Genomic DNA, 14,864 nt, shown 5'->3' on the forward strand with positions numbered 1-14,864 from the left:
TTATGCATTCGGAATATTGCCGTGGACGAAGACCGACCTGGAAAACGTTCAGCGGCAGATACGGACAGCTATGTCCCAATTCCGATTGCATCACCCAAAGTCTGCCGTGGAGCGGATGAACCTGCCTCGTGACTTCGGAGGTAGGGGCGTGGTTGACGTGGCGGCACAACATCATCGCCAAGTCGACTCGCTGCGCGCTTATTTTGACCGCAAAGAGCAGGCGAGTTCCTTGCATGCGGCTGTCTGTAAGGCAGACTGTGGGTTGACTCCACTTAACTTGAAAGATTGATCTTTCAATCCTCTGAGTGGAGTGAAGTCGGACCAAGAGCGAATCGATGAATGGAAGTCGAAGGCAATGCACGGTAAACACGTGAATTGTCTTTGGCAGCCATTTGTCGATTTGCATTTATCGAACAGATGGCTGTGTCCTGGGGAGCTCTTTGCTGAGACGGAGGGGTTCATGTGTGCCATTCAGGATGGCGTGGTCGCCACCCGAGCTTATAAAAAGCTCATCATGAAAGAACGGGTGGAGAACGACCAGTGCAGAATGTGTGGTTCGGCGTTAAAGACGTTGGATCATCTCATTTCTGGCTGTACTGTTATGGCAATACATCACCAGACATAATCCTGTATGTAAGGTTATCCATCAAAACCTTGCATACAAGCGTGGGCTGATCACGGGGGCATGTCCGGTTTACCGATATGAGCCGCAAGCAGTACTTGATAGTTCTGCTTACAGCATGTATTGGGACCGGCAAGTTCTGACTGATCGCCACACTCTACACAACAAGCTTGACGTACTGTTAGCTGACAAGACGGGTCGCTCCGCGTATATTATTGATGTTGCTATCCCCCATAATAGCAACATTGAACGGAAATACATGGAGAAGAAGGTGAACTATTAGCCATTGGCTCGGCAAATCGAAGAAATTTGGCGTCTCGAGCGGGTGGTTGTAGTTCACATAATATTGTCAGCTACAGGTATTGTACCTAAATCCCTCAAGGCTTCCCTTGATGTCCTGGGACTCTCACACAGTCTGGTTCAAACCGTGCAGAAATATACAATTCTGCATACGTGCTCTATGTTGCGGGGAGTTCTCGACGGACCATCAGCGCCCCTTTAGTTTTTAAGTAGGTAGGATCGTCCGAGCCTAAATGCTTGGCACTTAGTGCTAGTATTAGGTAAAATCCGGCATCTGCCGAGATTGTGATAACTCGGAAATAATAATCGTTGGCGCAACAATCCAGTTGGATCAGGGCAGGACCTTGAAGTGTGTTAGAGTACTTCATCACAAGACCGTCGCGATAACAAATCTCTCTGCCACCAATGAGATTTGAACCACGACCTTCAACTACGACAAGCTCAGCGCTCTAACCACTTGAGCCATCCGGACACTCTAGAGTGAAATCCCAGCTGCAAATCAAAGGTTATCATGATTTTTTACGTATTCTTTGAAACTATAGGCCTTCTGAGAGCCTTTTATCTTCTATCTAGCTTTCTGACAATATTTGCCCTGTATTTGTGGGTCTTATTCAGCCGTGCAAGAGTCAGTTTCCTTTTGACGAAAATTTGTCAGGTTTGACAATCCGCCCACACTTTATTCTGCCAGTATAAAGGCCTACTAACTGTCCGACACCGACAACAATCTATTTCCAGGTTAGTTTTTTTCGTGCAACGAATCCGTCTATAAAGTTTCGCACTTCAAACATTACTTAATTTTGAGCAAGTTGTAATCAATAAGTATTGGTACGCATCTACAAATAATATGGTTAAGCAAATGGGAACCTTAGAAAAAAAATTGGGAGCAGTCCAGCGAATGAAAGCCTCGGACCTTGGTTTACAGATTATCTGCGGTTCAAAGATGTAATTCTCACCAGCTGCTCAATCAGAAATGATCCCTCTTTAGGCGTTTCCAAAAATGCCAAAGGGATTTAAATATGCCGAATCTGAAGATGAGTTTCTGCAGAATGAAAGATCTAAAGAAAATAACTGGCACTAGAATTGCGGAAAATGCAGAGCTGATGATACCTCTAAGGGCGAAAAACATGGTGCCGTCATCACCATCCGGAATTTTCTGAAAAGAAACCTTCCCGAAGCCCCACCAATCCCATTTTTCTCTGTGAAAGTTGAACTGAGTACGGTAGAAAAAGAAGACGAGGCAGACCCTGCCTGAGATGGAGCGATGACGTAGGACAGGACGCCAGACAGCTTTTATGGATATCGAATTGGTGGAACTCGGCGTATTACCTGAAGACTTTTGAAAAGTCTTACTACACTTTTCAAAAGTCTAGATTCAGTCGTTCATATGAAATTATTTTGGGATCCTTTGAGGTAGGCAATGTGTAAAAACCGGTGAAGTGGTAAAATGTGAGTTGCAATCGTAAGTAGTTTTTTTTAAAAGGGCCCTCAGAGAGGTCTATGGACCAAAAACAAATAGGAGAAAGTACCTGTTCAATTGGTCCGCTCTGTCATCAACTGGATGGCGGATTTCCAACGTTCCCAATCCTAAAAGAATTAAAACAAGTCGGGAAACCGGAAGCTGGACGCTTTAGGTATGAAAGGTTTTGTATATTTCTTTCATTAGTACGTAACACGTAATATGCGCATATATTATGTGAGAATAAACTTTCAGGTGATATTTATTTATTTATTTATTTAATGAGGACAATACACAGAAAGCAAATTTCTTATTACATATTGTCCTCAGAGGGAGGAGCAAGTAAATGGCATATTTTGCGCTTAAAGCTAGAGAGGGACATCGAGTCAAAGGAACCAAGCTGTAGGGCATTGTAGGACCGCCAAAACCTCGGGATCGGAGAGTGGAAGTAAATCTCGAGCTCGGCGAGGGGTACATCAAAAATGTCCGCATTACGTGTGTTATGAGACAAGGCGATACGGAAAGTAATATCCGAGTTGGCGGAGCAGTCCATCAGACCATTGCAGAGTTTGAAAAGAGTACACATATCACGGAAGCTACGGCGTTGCTGTAGGGAGGGGAGATTGAGAGTGCGGAGTCGTGACGGATAATCAACCCGTGGAAGGTTCTTTTTATAAAAGAGGGACCGGGTGAATTTGCGTTGTACAGCTTCAAGAGCGCGGCCGTCAGGGATGCGGTAGGGGGACCAGACTATACAGCAATATTCAAGGATGTTTTTGACCAGCGAATTGAAGAGTGTTAAGGAGGGCTGGATTGAGGTAAAGTCGGACGAGGAACGTAGGATAAAACCAGACATTTTGGAAACTCTATTGATGATGTCAACGAAGTGGGAATTGAAACGAAGTTTATCGTCGAATATTACACCCAGGTCTTTGAAGGAGGTCAGTAGTGAAAGGGGTTGACCACTGAGAGAATAGGAAAAGGATGATGGTGAGGGTTTAAGGAAATAGCGCATCCAGTGGCATTTGTTGACATTCAGTCTTAGTTTGTTGACCGAACACCAACGGGCTAAATTATCAAGGTTGGATTGTAAGAAAGCACAGTCCAATGGAGACGAAACAGAGGCAAACAATTTAAGGTCGTCTGCGTAAAGCAAATACGGACAGGTGAGGATGGACGCGAGGTCATTGATAAACAAGTCGGAATACCGGAAGCTCGCGCTTCGAGTATAAAGGTTTTGTGTTCATCTTATGTAAGACATTTCAACGTATATAGCTACAAATCCGACATAATCCTTTATATTTTTCCAAACTACGAGACATACGTACATATTACGCTCACCCTAAACAAACAAACTGCCTATTTCCGAATACTGTACACATATATGCACGTATATCAATTGATCGTACCCATGTTTCCGATTTACTTCTTATATCTATCTGAATTAGGTACTACCCGCAAAGTTCATTAGCACGCATATACTATATACCTACATACACACATGTCTGGTTGGAGTAATTGATATTCACATACAAATGATTAAAAAACTAAAACAAAATAATTCTTTGCGACCCCATCCATAACAACTCATTTCGTTGTGGTATTGACGAAATGGTATGTGATGATGACGTCATGTGGGTTGTAGAGTGCACGAAATTCACAAAAAATGGTAAAGTTTTACCCTCTATAACTTTGTTAGTAATAATTGGATTTTCTTCAAACTTGACCAAACTGTGCACTATGTTCTTTATTATATGCATGCCAAATTTTGTACTTCTGGGATGAACATAAGGGGGGTGCCGGGTAAATTTCTAAAATGTGGAAATATACTATTATTAACCTTATTTGTGCAGATATCGGAACCGGATATATTTTGAGGCCTAGATTTCGTAGAGATGCACCACTGTGATTTTTTTCAGATTTTTCGGTTGGATAGGTTCTGAGAACGAGACCTGTTACACTTTTTGGGGGTGATATTTGGAGCCCTCACGCCCCTATATTTCACCCAATATCAAATATTGAACCAGTTTCGAAAAGTACTAATTAAGACCTTTCATTTGATACCCCACATGGCTACATTCTGTGAAAAAAAAATTTGCACCCTCCATTCACATGTATGGGGAGCCCCCCTTAGACTTAACACAAGATGGCGCCACTTACTGCATGTAAAGGGAACACCAGATTACATACTATCACTGATTTTCGTGACAATCGGTCCAGCCGTTTCCGAATAAATCGGGTGTGACAGACAGACAGACAGACAGACAGACAGACAGACAGACAGACAGACGGACAGACGGACAGACAGACACCGTCTCGATTCTAATAAGGTTTTGTTTCACACAAAACCTTAAAAACAGGAAGAGTAGGGGGCCAAGTGTAGAGCCTTGGGGAACACCAGAGGAAGGAGAGAAGGAACCAGATGAGTGACCATGAAAAGAAACTTTGCAGGAACGGTATGAGAGATAGGAGGAAAGCCAGGAGATGACTGAGGGAGGGAAGTCTAGCAAAGAAAGTTTAGAGAAGAGAATGTTATGGTCAACGGTGTCAAAGGCTTTGGAGAAATCAGTATAAACAGCGTGTACCTCCTGTCGTGAATTCAAGCGTTTAGCAACAAAGTTGGTAAAGACCAGAAGATTTGAAGCCGTTGATCTATGTTTCACGAAACCATGCTGCTCTTTGACAATGAGGTGAACGAAGTGCGCGGTCAACCAGTCATTGACGTATCTTTCTAGGATTTTGGAGCAAGAGGAGAGAAGAGAAATGGGGCGGTAGTTCACAGCAAGGGAAGGGTCTCCGCTCTTGAGGATAGGAATGATAAGGGCCTCTTTCCAGAGACGGGGAAAGTAGCATTCATCTAGACTTTTGTTGTAGATTATACACAGGGGGAGGGAAATGTGTTTTCTACAGTTAAGGAGGAAGAGATTAGGAAGCCCATCGGGGCCAGGTCCGACATTGGGGTCAAGGTTACCAATGAGGAACTCAACCAAGGAAGGCGTAAGGAGAGGAATGGCTAGTGATTCGGAGGAGTCTGTGGTTATGAAAGGTGTAGAGGGTGAAGGGCTCGAGGGAGAAAACACTGAAGAGAAATAGGTGCAGAGAAGGTCGCAGGATTATTGTGGGGAGTTGGCAGTGGAGTCAGCGAAGCTGATAGAAGAAGGGACAGATTGAGTTGGATTACGAGAGAATCTAGAATTTCCAAAGAAGTGTCAACTTTTACCTATTATAACCTATTATAACCTATTATAACTTTATATCAATATAGAAGATATTTCGGCGCGTAGCCACCATATAGTGGCAGCCTCTTGTTTTTTTCAGATTTTTCGGTTGAACAGTTTCTGAGATTGGCCCCGTTAAATAAATGATCTTTTTCGACTCCCCCTTTGCAACAAATGTCAAAACTAAGACCGGTTTCGGAAAGTACTAACCGAGACCTTTCATTTGATACGCCACATGACTACATTTGGTAAAAAAAAATTTACACCCTCCTTTTGCATGTATGGGGACCTCCCCTTAAATTGGACAGGATGTAACTTACTGTATGCGTGAGCGTTCACAGTTCCCACCTTTCCACCAAATTCGATGTCAATCGCTGCTACAGTCTCCGAGAAAAATGCGTGTGACGGACAGACAGACGAATAGACAGTAAACCGATTTTAATAAGATTTTATTTTACACAAAACCTTTAAAAGGTGGCTTTTGAGGTTTTGTGTAAAACAAAACCTTATTAAAATCGATTCAATGTCTGTCTCTCACAGCCGATTTACTCGGAAACGGCTGAACCGATTGTTATGAAATTTGGTGAAAATGTGTGGTCATCCCTTTACATGTAGTAAATGGCCATTTTGAGTTGAGTTTGAATATATGCGAAAAAGGGGTATAATTTTTTTCCACAGAATATAGTCGTATGGGGTATCATATGAAAGGGTGGTTAACTACTTTTCGAAATGATGTTATTCCCGATACTGAGTGAAAAATAGGGGAGTGAGGGTTCAAAGTTTGTGCCCTAAAAAAGTTAAACAGAAGAAACAAATTTATCTGAAAACTTATAACTTATAATCACATAAAGTGGAGGTAGAATGGAAAAATCTCAAAAGACTCAAGTGCACTCAATTTATCGGCCTAAAGAAAATCTTTCGAGTCCAAACATCAAGCGGAATAATCCGATAAAATCCTCAATCTTCTCATCAAAAGCTTATCCCCAAGTAGACTCTAATACATGCAAATTGCTCTTATTAACATACTTACCTTCCATCGTGATTTTGCAAAATTCTTTTTAAGTTGCTCAGATACAGTGCCATGAATATTTTTATTACTAGCTGCGTTGCCCGATATCCTGAAAGAGGAAGGGAAGATATGTACAATTAGCATTAGCAAACGAAAATATATCCAAGAAAATACTAATAACTTCGAAAATTTCTACACATATACATACAAACGAATGAAAATGACTTTAAGGAAAACCGACAAATGAGAAATAAGAAATAAGACAAGTACTGCTAAGCAAAATCGAAAGTTATTATAAATTTCTTGAGAAGTTTTGATTCCTTATTGAAATCCCACAAATCTTTGAATTTATTTGGAAATTTGAAACTTTTAGATGAATAAAAATGGTTGTAGTTCAATATACAGCACGTGTCGGCTGATAATTGGCCACTCAAGCAATTCTATAGCAAAGTGTGGTGGAAGTTTTAAAATTCCCGATAAAAATTGTCCCCAGTTTCCGCTAACTCGAAAAATTTCCAGATGTTGGCATGGAGTTTGTTCTGATTAAAATATGATTTACATCTGAATTCAATTATTTGATTGAGAAAATTCTACGTATTCCTTATTAACTTCAGAACGATTGTCACCAAAATTTAAGAGTACGTTCTTGTAGTTTATGGTTTATGTGAAGTTTGCAAGAATTCGGTCTATGCGTTTGTGTGTTACGATTTTTTATGTCAACATCGCACGTATGACATTCTAGGCACACTAGACAATACCTTCAACGTGCCGAACTATCTCTTACGGATTTTGAGGGACTATCTGAGGAACCGTTCCCTGCTCTATGAAACACTAGAGGGTCAAAGGTGGATGGAGGTCACGTCGGGGGTAGCACGGGGATCCATCCTAGGGCCGGACCTCTGGAACGCTACCTAGGACAGTCTGCTTAAACTCGACATGCCAGAAGAGTCGCGCCTGGTCGGCTACGCAGATAATGTCGCAGCGCTTGTTGCTGGACGCACTGTCGAGCAGGCGCAAAGCAGACTCGGCATATTGATGCGACGGGTAAGCGGATGGATGACTACTCATGGTTTCAACCTTGCACTGGAAAAAACCGAAGTAGTCATCCCGACTAAAAAGAGAATTCGGACCCTGCATCCCATATCGTTCGGCGAGTCGATAATCGAGTCAAAATCAGCGGTAAAGTACCTCGGGTTGACTCTTGACACAAAGATGAGCTTTTCTGAGCAAATCCAAGCAGCAGCGAACAAGGCTGCGGCTGGAGTTTCGGTGTTAAGTAGGCTAATGGCAAACTTTGGGGGTCCTACGTCTAGTAGGCGACGTCTCCTGATGAGCTCAACGCAGTCTGTCCTGCTCTACGGCGCAGAGGTATGGGCTGGCTCTCTTAAAAAGGAAGTATATCGTAAGCGCCTCGCGCAAGTACAGAGAGGGGGAGCTTTACGGGTGGCGTCTGCGTACCGCACTGTCTTTGAACCGGCCGTGATGATGATCGCGGGAGTTATTCCCGTTGCCCCTCTTGCTAGGGAGCGTCGGGCCATATACAAGCGCAAGGGAGATGAGCCAAGGGAGGTGGTTGCTCGCGAAGAACGGCAACACACTCTAGACGAGTGGCAGCTCTCTTGGCAAAATGAAACTAGAGGCAGATGGACTGCGCGGCTCATCGGCAACTTAGGTGCGTGGCTGAATAGGAAGCATGGTGACACTGACTATTTCTTTACCCAATTTTTAAGTGGGTTTTCAGTCTTACCTGCACAAGATTGGAAAGGCGCGTTCGCCGGATTGTGTGTTTTGCAATGGAATTGTGGACGACGCCCACCACACTTTTTTTTCTTGTGGAAGGTGGGATGGGGTTCGTCAGCAGCTCTATTTAAATACAGGGGATCTCTCTCCAGACAACATTGTCGAAGAAATGCTGAGGACTGCTGACAGGTGGAACCGTGTTGCCCATTACGTTCGGGCCCTTCTCTTTGTTAAGAAGATAGAGCTCGACCGGTGGAGGAGCTGGTAATCACGTAAACGCGTAACGCATTCACCTACCCTACCCCAAAAGAAAAAAAAAAAAAAACATCGCACGTATAAGCGTCTCCAGTATCGATATTGTGTGCTGATGTCACGCACACGACATTGGTCTGATGCAGAAAAAGATTTTCTCTGAAAAAGAAATTTGTCCGATGCAGACATTTGTCTGTCTGACATCTGATGCCGACTCAGACATTAATCTGCCTGATGTATGAGACAGCCATGGATATTTGTTTGATGCAGAAAAAGGTTTGTCTGAAATTGAAATGATGAAATTAATGCACGTTTGAAAAGTTTTTTTCTATGGGTAAATGTACAGAAGTTATCGCAGGACATAAATATGCCTGCGCGTCTTCAAAATGATCCATCAGCCCATGAGTGTTTAAAGCAACAACTCGAGATTGGCGATGCCAATGGGGATATAAATGGCTTTCCAAACACTGTCCATAACTACCAAAATCATAATGAGTTAAGCAAGCGCGCCGTGATCCGCTAGTTAAAGCGTTTATACCTTGGAAAGAAGTTCGTCGCAGAATAATATTCAAAAGATGAGAACCACGCGTCCTGATTGACGCTGCTATGTGATGTATGCAAAACATTATAGAAATCCTTTTGCGTGACCACGTATACTTTTTGGAAGTAAGACCAGTTCAGGGATCATGAACAAAACGCACACACAATTCGGATTTTTTCTTAGATATTGGCTTTTTAAATTGACAAGACTTTCCAAGCACAATTGACCCTTGACAGCTGGTGTTTAAATAATTTTTTTTCGAAGCCCTGCGTTGACCAAATGGTGGATCACCTTGAGAAAAAGTCCTCCATCTTAAAGGTTTTTCTTACTCTCAAAGGTTAAAGCACAGCGACTACAAAAAGTGTTGGCGATGGCCAAAAGGACCAACCGGGCTGAGTAGAGTCAATCACGAGGGCAGAACTACCCACAAAGCCAGAAAGTGGCAATTGACCCTCACGGGTGCAGCAATACTTATCAACATTTTTACCGAATGGCGCCCAACGTGGGGCTTTGCATATGCTATATTCTACAAAAATATACCTGTCGAAAATAGTCTTCTCCCAAATTAGTTTTGGTTTGCTGGATAGAAACGACATCGTTCTCCTAATTTTGCTTCTCGGCATTTGTAATAATGCGACCCTTTTTAAGGTTTTGTTTGTTTAAAATCAATACAATCACATGCACTTTTCTCTGGAACGGCTGAATCGATTGACCCGAAATTTGGTGGGTTTCTACGTGGAGCCTAAGTGAGGGTCCTCATACATGCAAAAGGAGGGTGTAAATTATTTTTATCTAATGAAAGGTCTCGATTAGTAACTTTCGAAGCCAGTTTTAGCTTTGATATTTGTTGGAAGGGGGGGGGGGGGGCTGGAAGGTGATCATTTCTTTAACAAACACATTCTTAAAAACTACCAAATCCAAAAATTTGAAAACAATCATTAAGCTGCCTTTATAGGGTGTTCAGGCCTAAAAGTACTCTCCATATCGATATCCACTCAAATTAAGTTAATAATAGTACATTGCTATGCTTTCGGGAAATTAACTAGAAAATCCTCTTGAGTTTTCCCCTAAAGTTATAAAGATTTGCAGTAATATAGGCTATAGTATGAAGCATGACATCCCCAAGCTGGATTAAAATAGTATCATCAGTGCTAAAGTTACAATAGTTCAAAGTTGTATCTTCCGTGTAAATTTACTATAACCCAAAATGCTAAATGTCAATGTCACATCAAAATGAGTAGTTTGACATGATAAATATACATATACATTACGGGCTACGTACAAATGGGACAGTTCTGCATTTAATTATACTTGCATAAGAAAACAAGTCTGGAAACTGCAAGCTTGACGCTTCAGGTATAAAAGGTTTTGTGTTTCCCTATGTGAGGAGCATAACGTAGTTCTCCATTGGCTTATAACATTGACCCGAGATATTGAAATCGCTCAGTTCTGGGCAGGTTACTGGCATTGCCAAAACTGAGCGATTTAAATATCTCGAAGGGCAGGTTACTGCCTTGGCAATGGCAGTACTGAGCGATTTATAATAAATATCTCGAAGGGCAGGTTACTGCCATTGCCAGAACTCAGCTCTCGAGTCAATGCTATCAGGCAATGGAGAACTGCGTAATGAAATTGTTTCACGCATTAATGCAACCTGGATGAAGTGGCATTCCCCAACTGGTGTTCTTTGTGATGGACGTATCAGCGACTATAAAGGGCAATGAACGGCGTGTTGCGGTAATGGTGACGAAGATGTTGCATTGCACTGGTGGCGTGGCACGTTGTGATTACGTCTGAAATAAGAATATCCGCGATCGATATGGGTTTGCACCGATCGTGGAAAAACTGCAAGAGAGGCGTTTTCGATGGTGTCATCACGTAATTCACGCTAACGAGTGTACAACAACCAGTATTGGTCAGAAGATCGAAAGCAATGGTAAGCAACCAAAAAGCCGGCCAAAACAATGGTGGTTTGATACGCTGGATGGGGATTTAAAGGTCTCGCGATTACATCCAGATCAGGCATTTGATAAAATAAAATGACGAAACCGATCACGACGAGCCGACCCCGCTTGTGAACTAAAGCCTCAAGAAAAAGAAGAAGATGTGAGGAGCGACGAGTGCACGACAGCTCCGTGTAATATAGCTAAAAATTCCATTGCCCTCTATTTTCTAGAAACCGATTTAAATAAATCACTTAATGGAAAGCCCTGTGTTGATAATGGTCAACCTCATACGCTTCACACTCTGAGTTTAATATTATTAGCAAATGCCAACAATTTAACCAACATCAAATATAAACAAGTCAGGAAACCGGAAGCTGGACGCTTCAGGTACGAAAGGTTTTGTGTATTTCTTAGTACGTAGCACGTAATATATCCATATATTATGTGAGAGTATCCAGTTTCGGGTGATATTGACATTCATAGTCTTCAATTTTCAGAGAAGCAACAAATTTGAGGTGTTATAACTTTGTTAGTAATAGTGCAATTTCCAACAAACTTGGTAAGATCATGCTCTATATTATAGCCTATATCACTGCAAAATTGCATGGTACTAGGATGAACTTAAGGGGGGTTATTTAAACAGATATCGGCATGGAAGGTATTTCGGAGCCCAGGCACCATATAGTCGCAGCCTCCTGATTTTTTCCAGATTTTTCGGTTTAGTAGTTTCTGAGAATGGCCCCCTTAAAGAAGTGATCATTTTCAACCCCCCGCGCTCCCCACCCTTCCAACGAATGTCAAAACTAAGATCGGCTTTGGAAAGTACTAATCGAGACCTTTAATTTGATACCCCACATGACTATATTTGATGAAAAAAGTGTTTACACCCCCCTTTTACATGTATGGGGACCCCCCTTAAATTCGACGTAAAAGGATGTAATTCACTGTATGCGTGAGCGTTCACAGTTCCCACCTTTCTACCAAATTTGGTGTCAATCGCTACAACCGTCTCCGAGAAAAATGCTTGTGACGGACAGACAGACAGACAGGCGAAGATTGGTGTTCCCGCTTATCTTGCATCTATTATCAACAGCTATTTACAAGAACGGAGGCTTTGGTATGACACCGATGACGGACCCCAAGAGTACGTTGTCTCCGCGAGTGTCCCACAGGGCTCCGTACTGGGCCCACTGCTGTGGAACATCATGTACAACTATGTTCTTAATCTTCCCCTTCCGGAGGAAGCCACGGTGGTGGGCTACGCCGATGATATAGCGCTGGTTGTTGTCGCAAAGCATCTCGAAAATGCTGAGTTATACTCAGCGAAACGATCAGTGCTGTTAAGAGTTGGCTTGAGAGTTCTGGTCTGACACTTGCGGAGGAAAAAACGGAAGCGGTCCTTATCACCAAGCGTCGTAAAAGAAATTTTGCCCGTATTCAAGTTGGGAATCATATCATCACTTCTAAGCCTGTGATCAAATACCTGAGAGTGATGATAGATGGGAAGCTTAGCTATAAGGCACACGTGCAGTATGTCTATGACAAAGCATCCACTGCGAGTGTGGCCCTGGCAAGAATGATGCCGAACGTGGGAGGGCCACGGCATGCTTCCAGGTTGCTTATAACTAGGGTAGTGAGTTCGATCCTGCTCTATGCAGCTCCAGTTTGGGGAAAGGCATTGCAGGTTACATTTAACAGTAACAAACTGAGTTCAGTCTACAGAAGAACAGCCCTCAGAGTGTGCTCGGCATTCAGGACTGTCTCAGATGATGTAGCATTCGTCATTTTTGGAATGATGCCCATTGACATCTTGGCAGATGAGATAACGAATATATATAATGCGAAGTCTATCTCTCCTTTAGCGCAGACGAAGAACGCCGAAAGGGAGAGATCGCTAAATAGATGGCAAAGGGGAAGGGTCGGTGGACACACAGGCTCATCCCTGCCATCAAGGAGTGGTTGGAGAGACGGCACGGGGAGATTAATTATAATCTTACTCAATTTCTCACTGGGCATGGAGGATATCGCCAGTACCTGTTCAGGTTTAAACTGGATACCTCACCCGACTGTCCAAACTGCGATGGAGTCCCAGAGGACCCAGAGTATGTATTCTTCCACTCTCCAAGGTTTGTGGAGGAAAGGAAGAACCTAAAGGAGACTCTAGGAGAGGTGCTCGTACCAGAGAATCTGGTGCGAAGAATGCTAACATGTCAGGAAGACTGGGATGCGATCAATTCCATGGTCGTATCTATCCAGAGCAAACTGCGAAAGGCAGAGGAGATCAGAAAAGCGCGGTTACGTACGCCGCGTAGAGACGAAAGGGGACGAAGTTAAAATGAGCTGACTCCGCCCTGTGATGTAATACCGTACGGTGGTTCCACGGGGCTTGGAGGGAGTCGGGGGTGGTTTTAGTGGGTAAGAATCCCACACGCTGGCGTGTCCAGGCCAGTGTCTTTTGAAGATTTCCACCTCCTCAAAAGAAAAAAAGACAGACAGACAGTAAACCGATTTTAATAAGGTTTTGTGTTCACACAAAACCTTAAAAAGGGCTAGGGAGAATTAGATTCTCCTTGAATGGAATTTTAATATTTCACTCGAATTTCAATTATTCTCGTTAATTATGACGTCAGCATCTTATTTGTATGGCTTAGGATGCTGTTAATTAGCACGAAATTGATAAGTTTGAACTTCTATAATTTTGACACTAATAGTTGGATTTTCATGGAACTTGGCGTGTGTATGCACGAGATTGTCCTCTATGTCGGTGGGGTACACCTAGGATAAACTTAGGGGGAGTTCTTTAGTCAATTTCTAAAAGTTGATAATATACTATTAGTAAATTTATTTGAGCAGATACCGGAATGGAACATCTCTCGAAGATTAGATTTCACATAAGTGTTTTATACAAAACCTTAAAAAGAGCTGCAGATAAATGGATTCTCATGCGACTTTAATATTTCACGCGAATGTCAATTATTCCGGGTAATTATGACGTTAGCATCTGATTTGCATGGCTTTGGAAGCAGTAAATTCGCGCGAAATTGCTAAGTTTGAACTGCTATAACTTTGGCGTTAATCGCCAGATTTCTACGAAATTTAGCCCGTATATACGAAATATTGTCCTCTATGCTGGTACAAAATTCGGAAGTCCTAGGATGAATTTAAGGGTTTTTTTTCAGTAAATTTCTAAAAAGTAGTAATATACTATTAGTAAGTTTATTTGAGCAGATATCGGAATGGGACATATTTTGAGGCCTAGATTTCATCTAGGCGCACCACCGTTTTTTCGGATTTTTAGGTTGGGTAGTTTCCGAAAATGAGTCCTGTCTCACTTCAAGTGCGTACATTTTGACTCCTTACTCACGCACTTTGCAATTTATGCCAAAACTAATGTCAGTTTCGGAAAGTACAAATTGAGACTTTTCATTTGATACCCTACACAACTATATCCGGTGAAAAAAATTTTTGAATCCGCCCTTTACATGTATGAGGAGCCCCCCTTTAAACTCCCCTTTAAACATAACTCCCATCTGTCCACCAAATTTCGTTCGGATCGGTTTAGCCGTTTTGGAGAAAAATGCGTGTGATAGACAGACATTGAATCGATTTTAATAAGGTTTTGTTTTACACAAAACCTTAAAAAACAAAGCCTTTCGTACCAGCTTTAAACTCCGGTTTCCCGACTTGTTTGTAACTTTCGGTAAGGTCTTTGATCTTGCCTGTAGGGGGAAATGGTTGATTGTCTGCATTTGGCAGAAAAACGGGAGTCGCAGCTAAGTG

At 42.4% G+C, this 14,864-nt stretch overlaps 1 protein-coding gene across 5 annotated transcripts in view; it reads right to left on the minus strand.

Annotated features, from left to right (window-relative positions):
* Positions 1–14,864, minus strand: part of LOC119660774 (calcium/calmodulin-dependent protein kinase type 1) — a 396,728-nt gene that overhangs the window by 27,138 nt on the left and 354,726 nt on the right. For all 5 annotated transcript variants that reach the window (XM_038069548.1, XM_038069544.1, XM_038069545.1 and 2 more), the window contains one exon: positions 6,627–6,714. In XM_038069548.1, coding sequence (XP_037925476.1) covers positions 6,627–6,714 — 88 coding nt within the window. The remainder of the gene's footprint in view (positions 1–6,626; positions 6,715–14,864) is intronic.

Source organism: Hermetia illucens, chromosome 7 (assembly GCF_905115235.1).
Source record: "Hermetia illucens chromosome 7, iHerIll2.2.curated.20191125, whole genome shotgun sequence".
NCBI classification, from domain to species: Eukaryota; Metazoa; Arthropoda; class Insecta; order Diptera; family Stratiomyidae; genus Hermetia; species Hermetia illucens.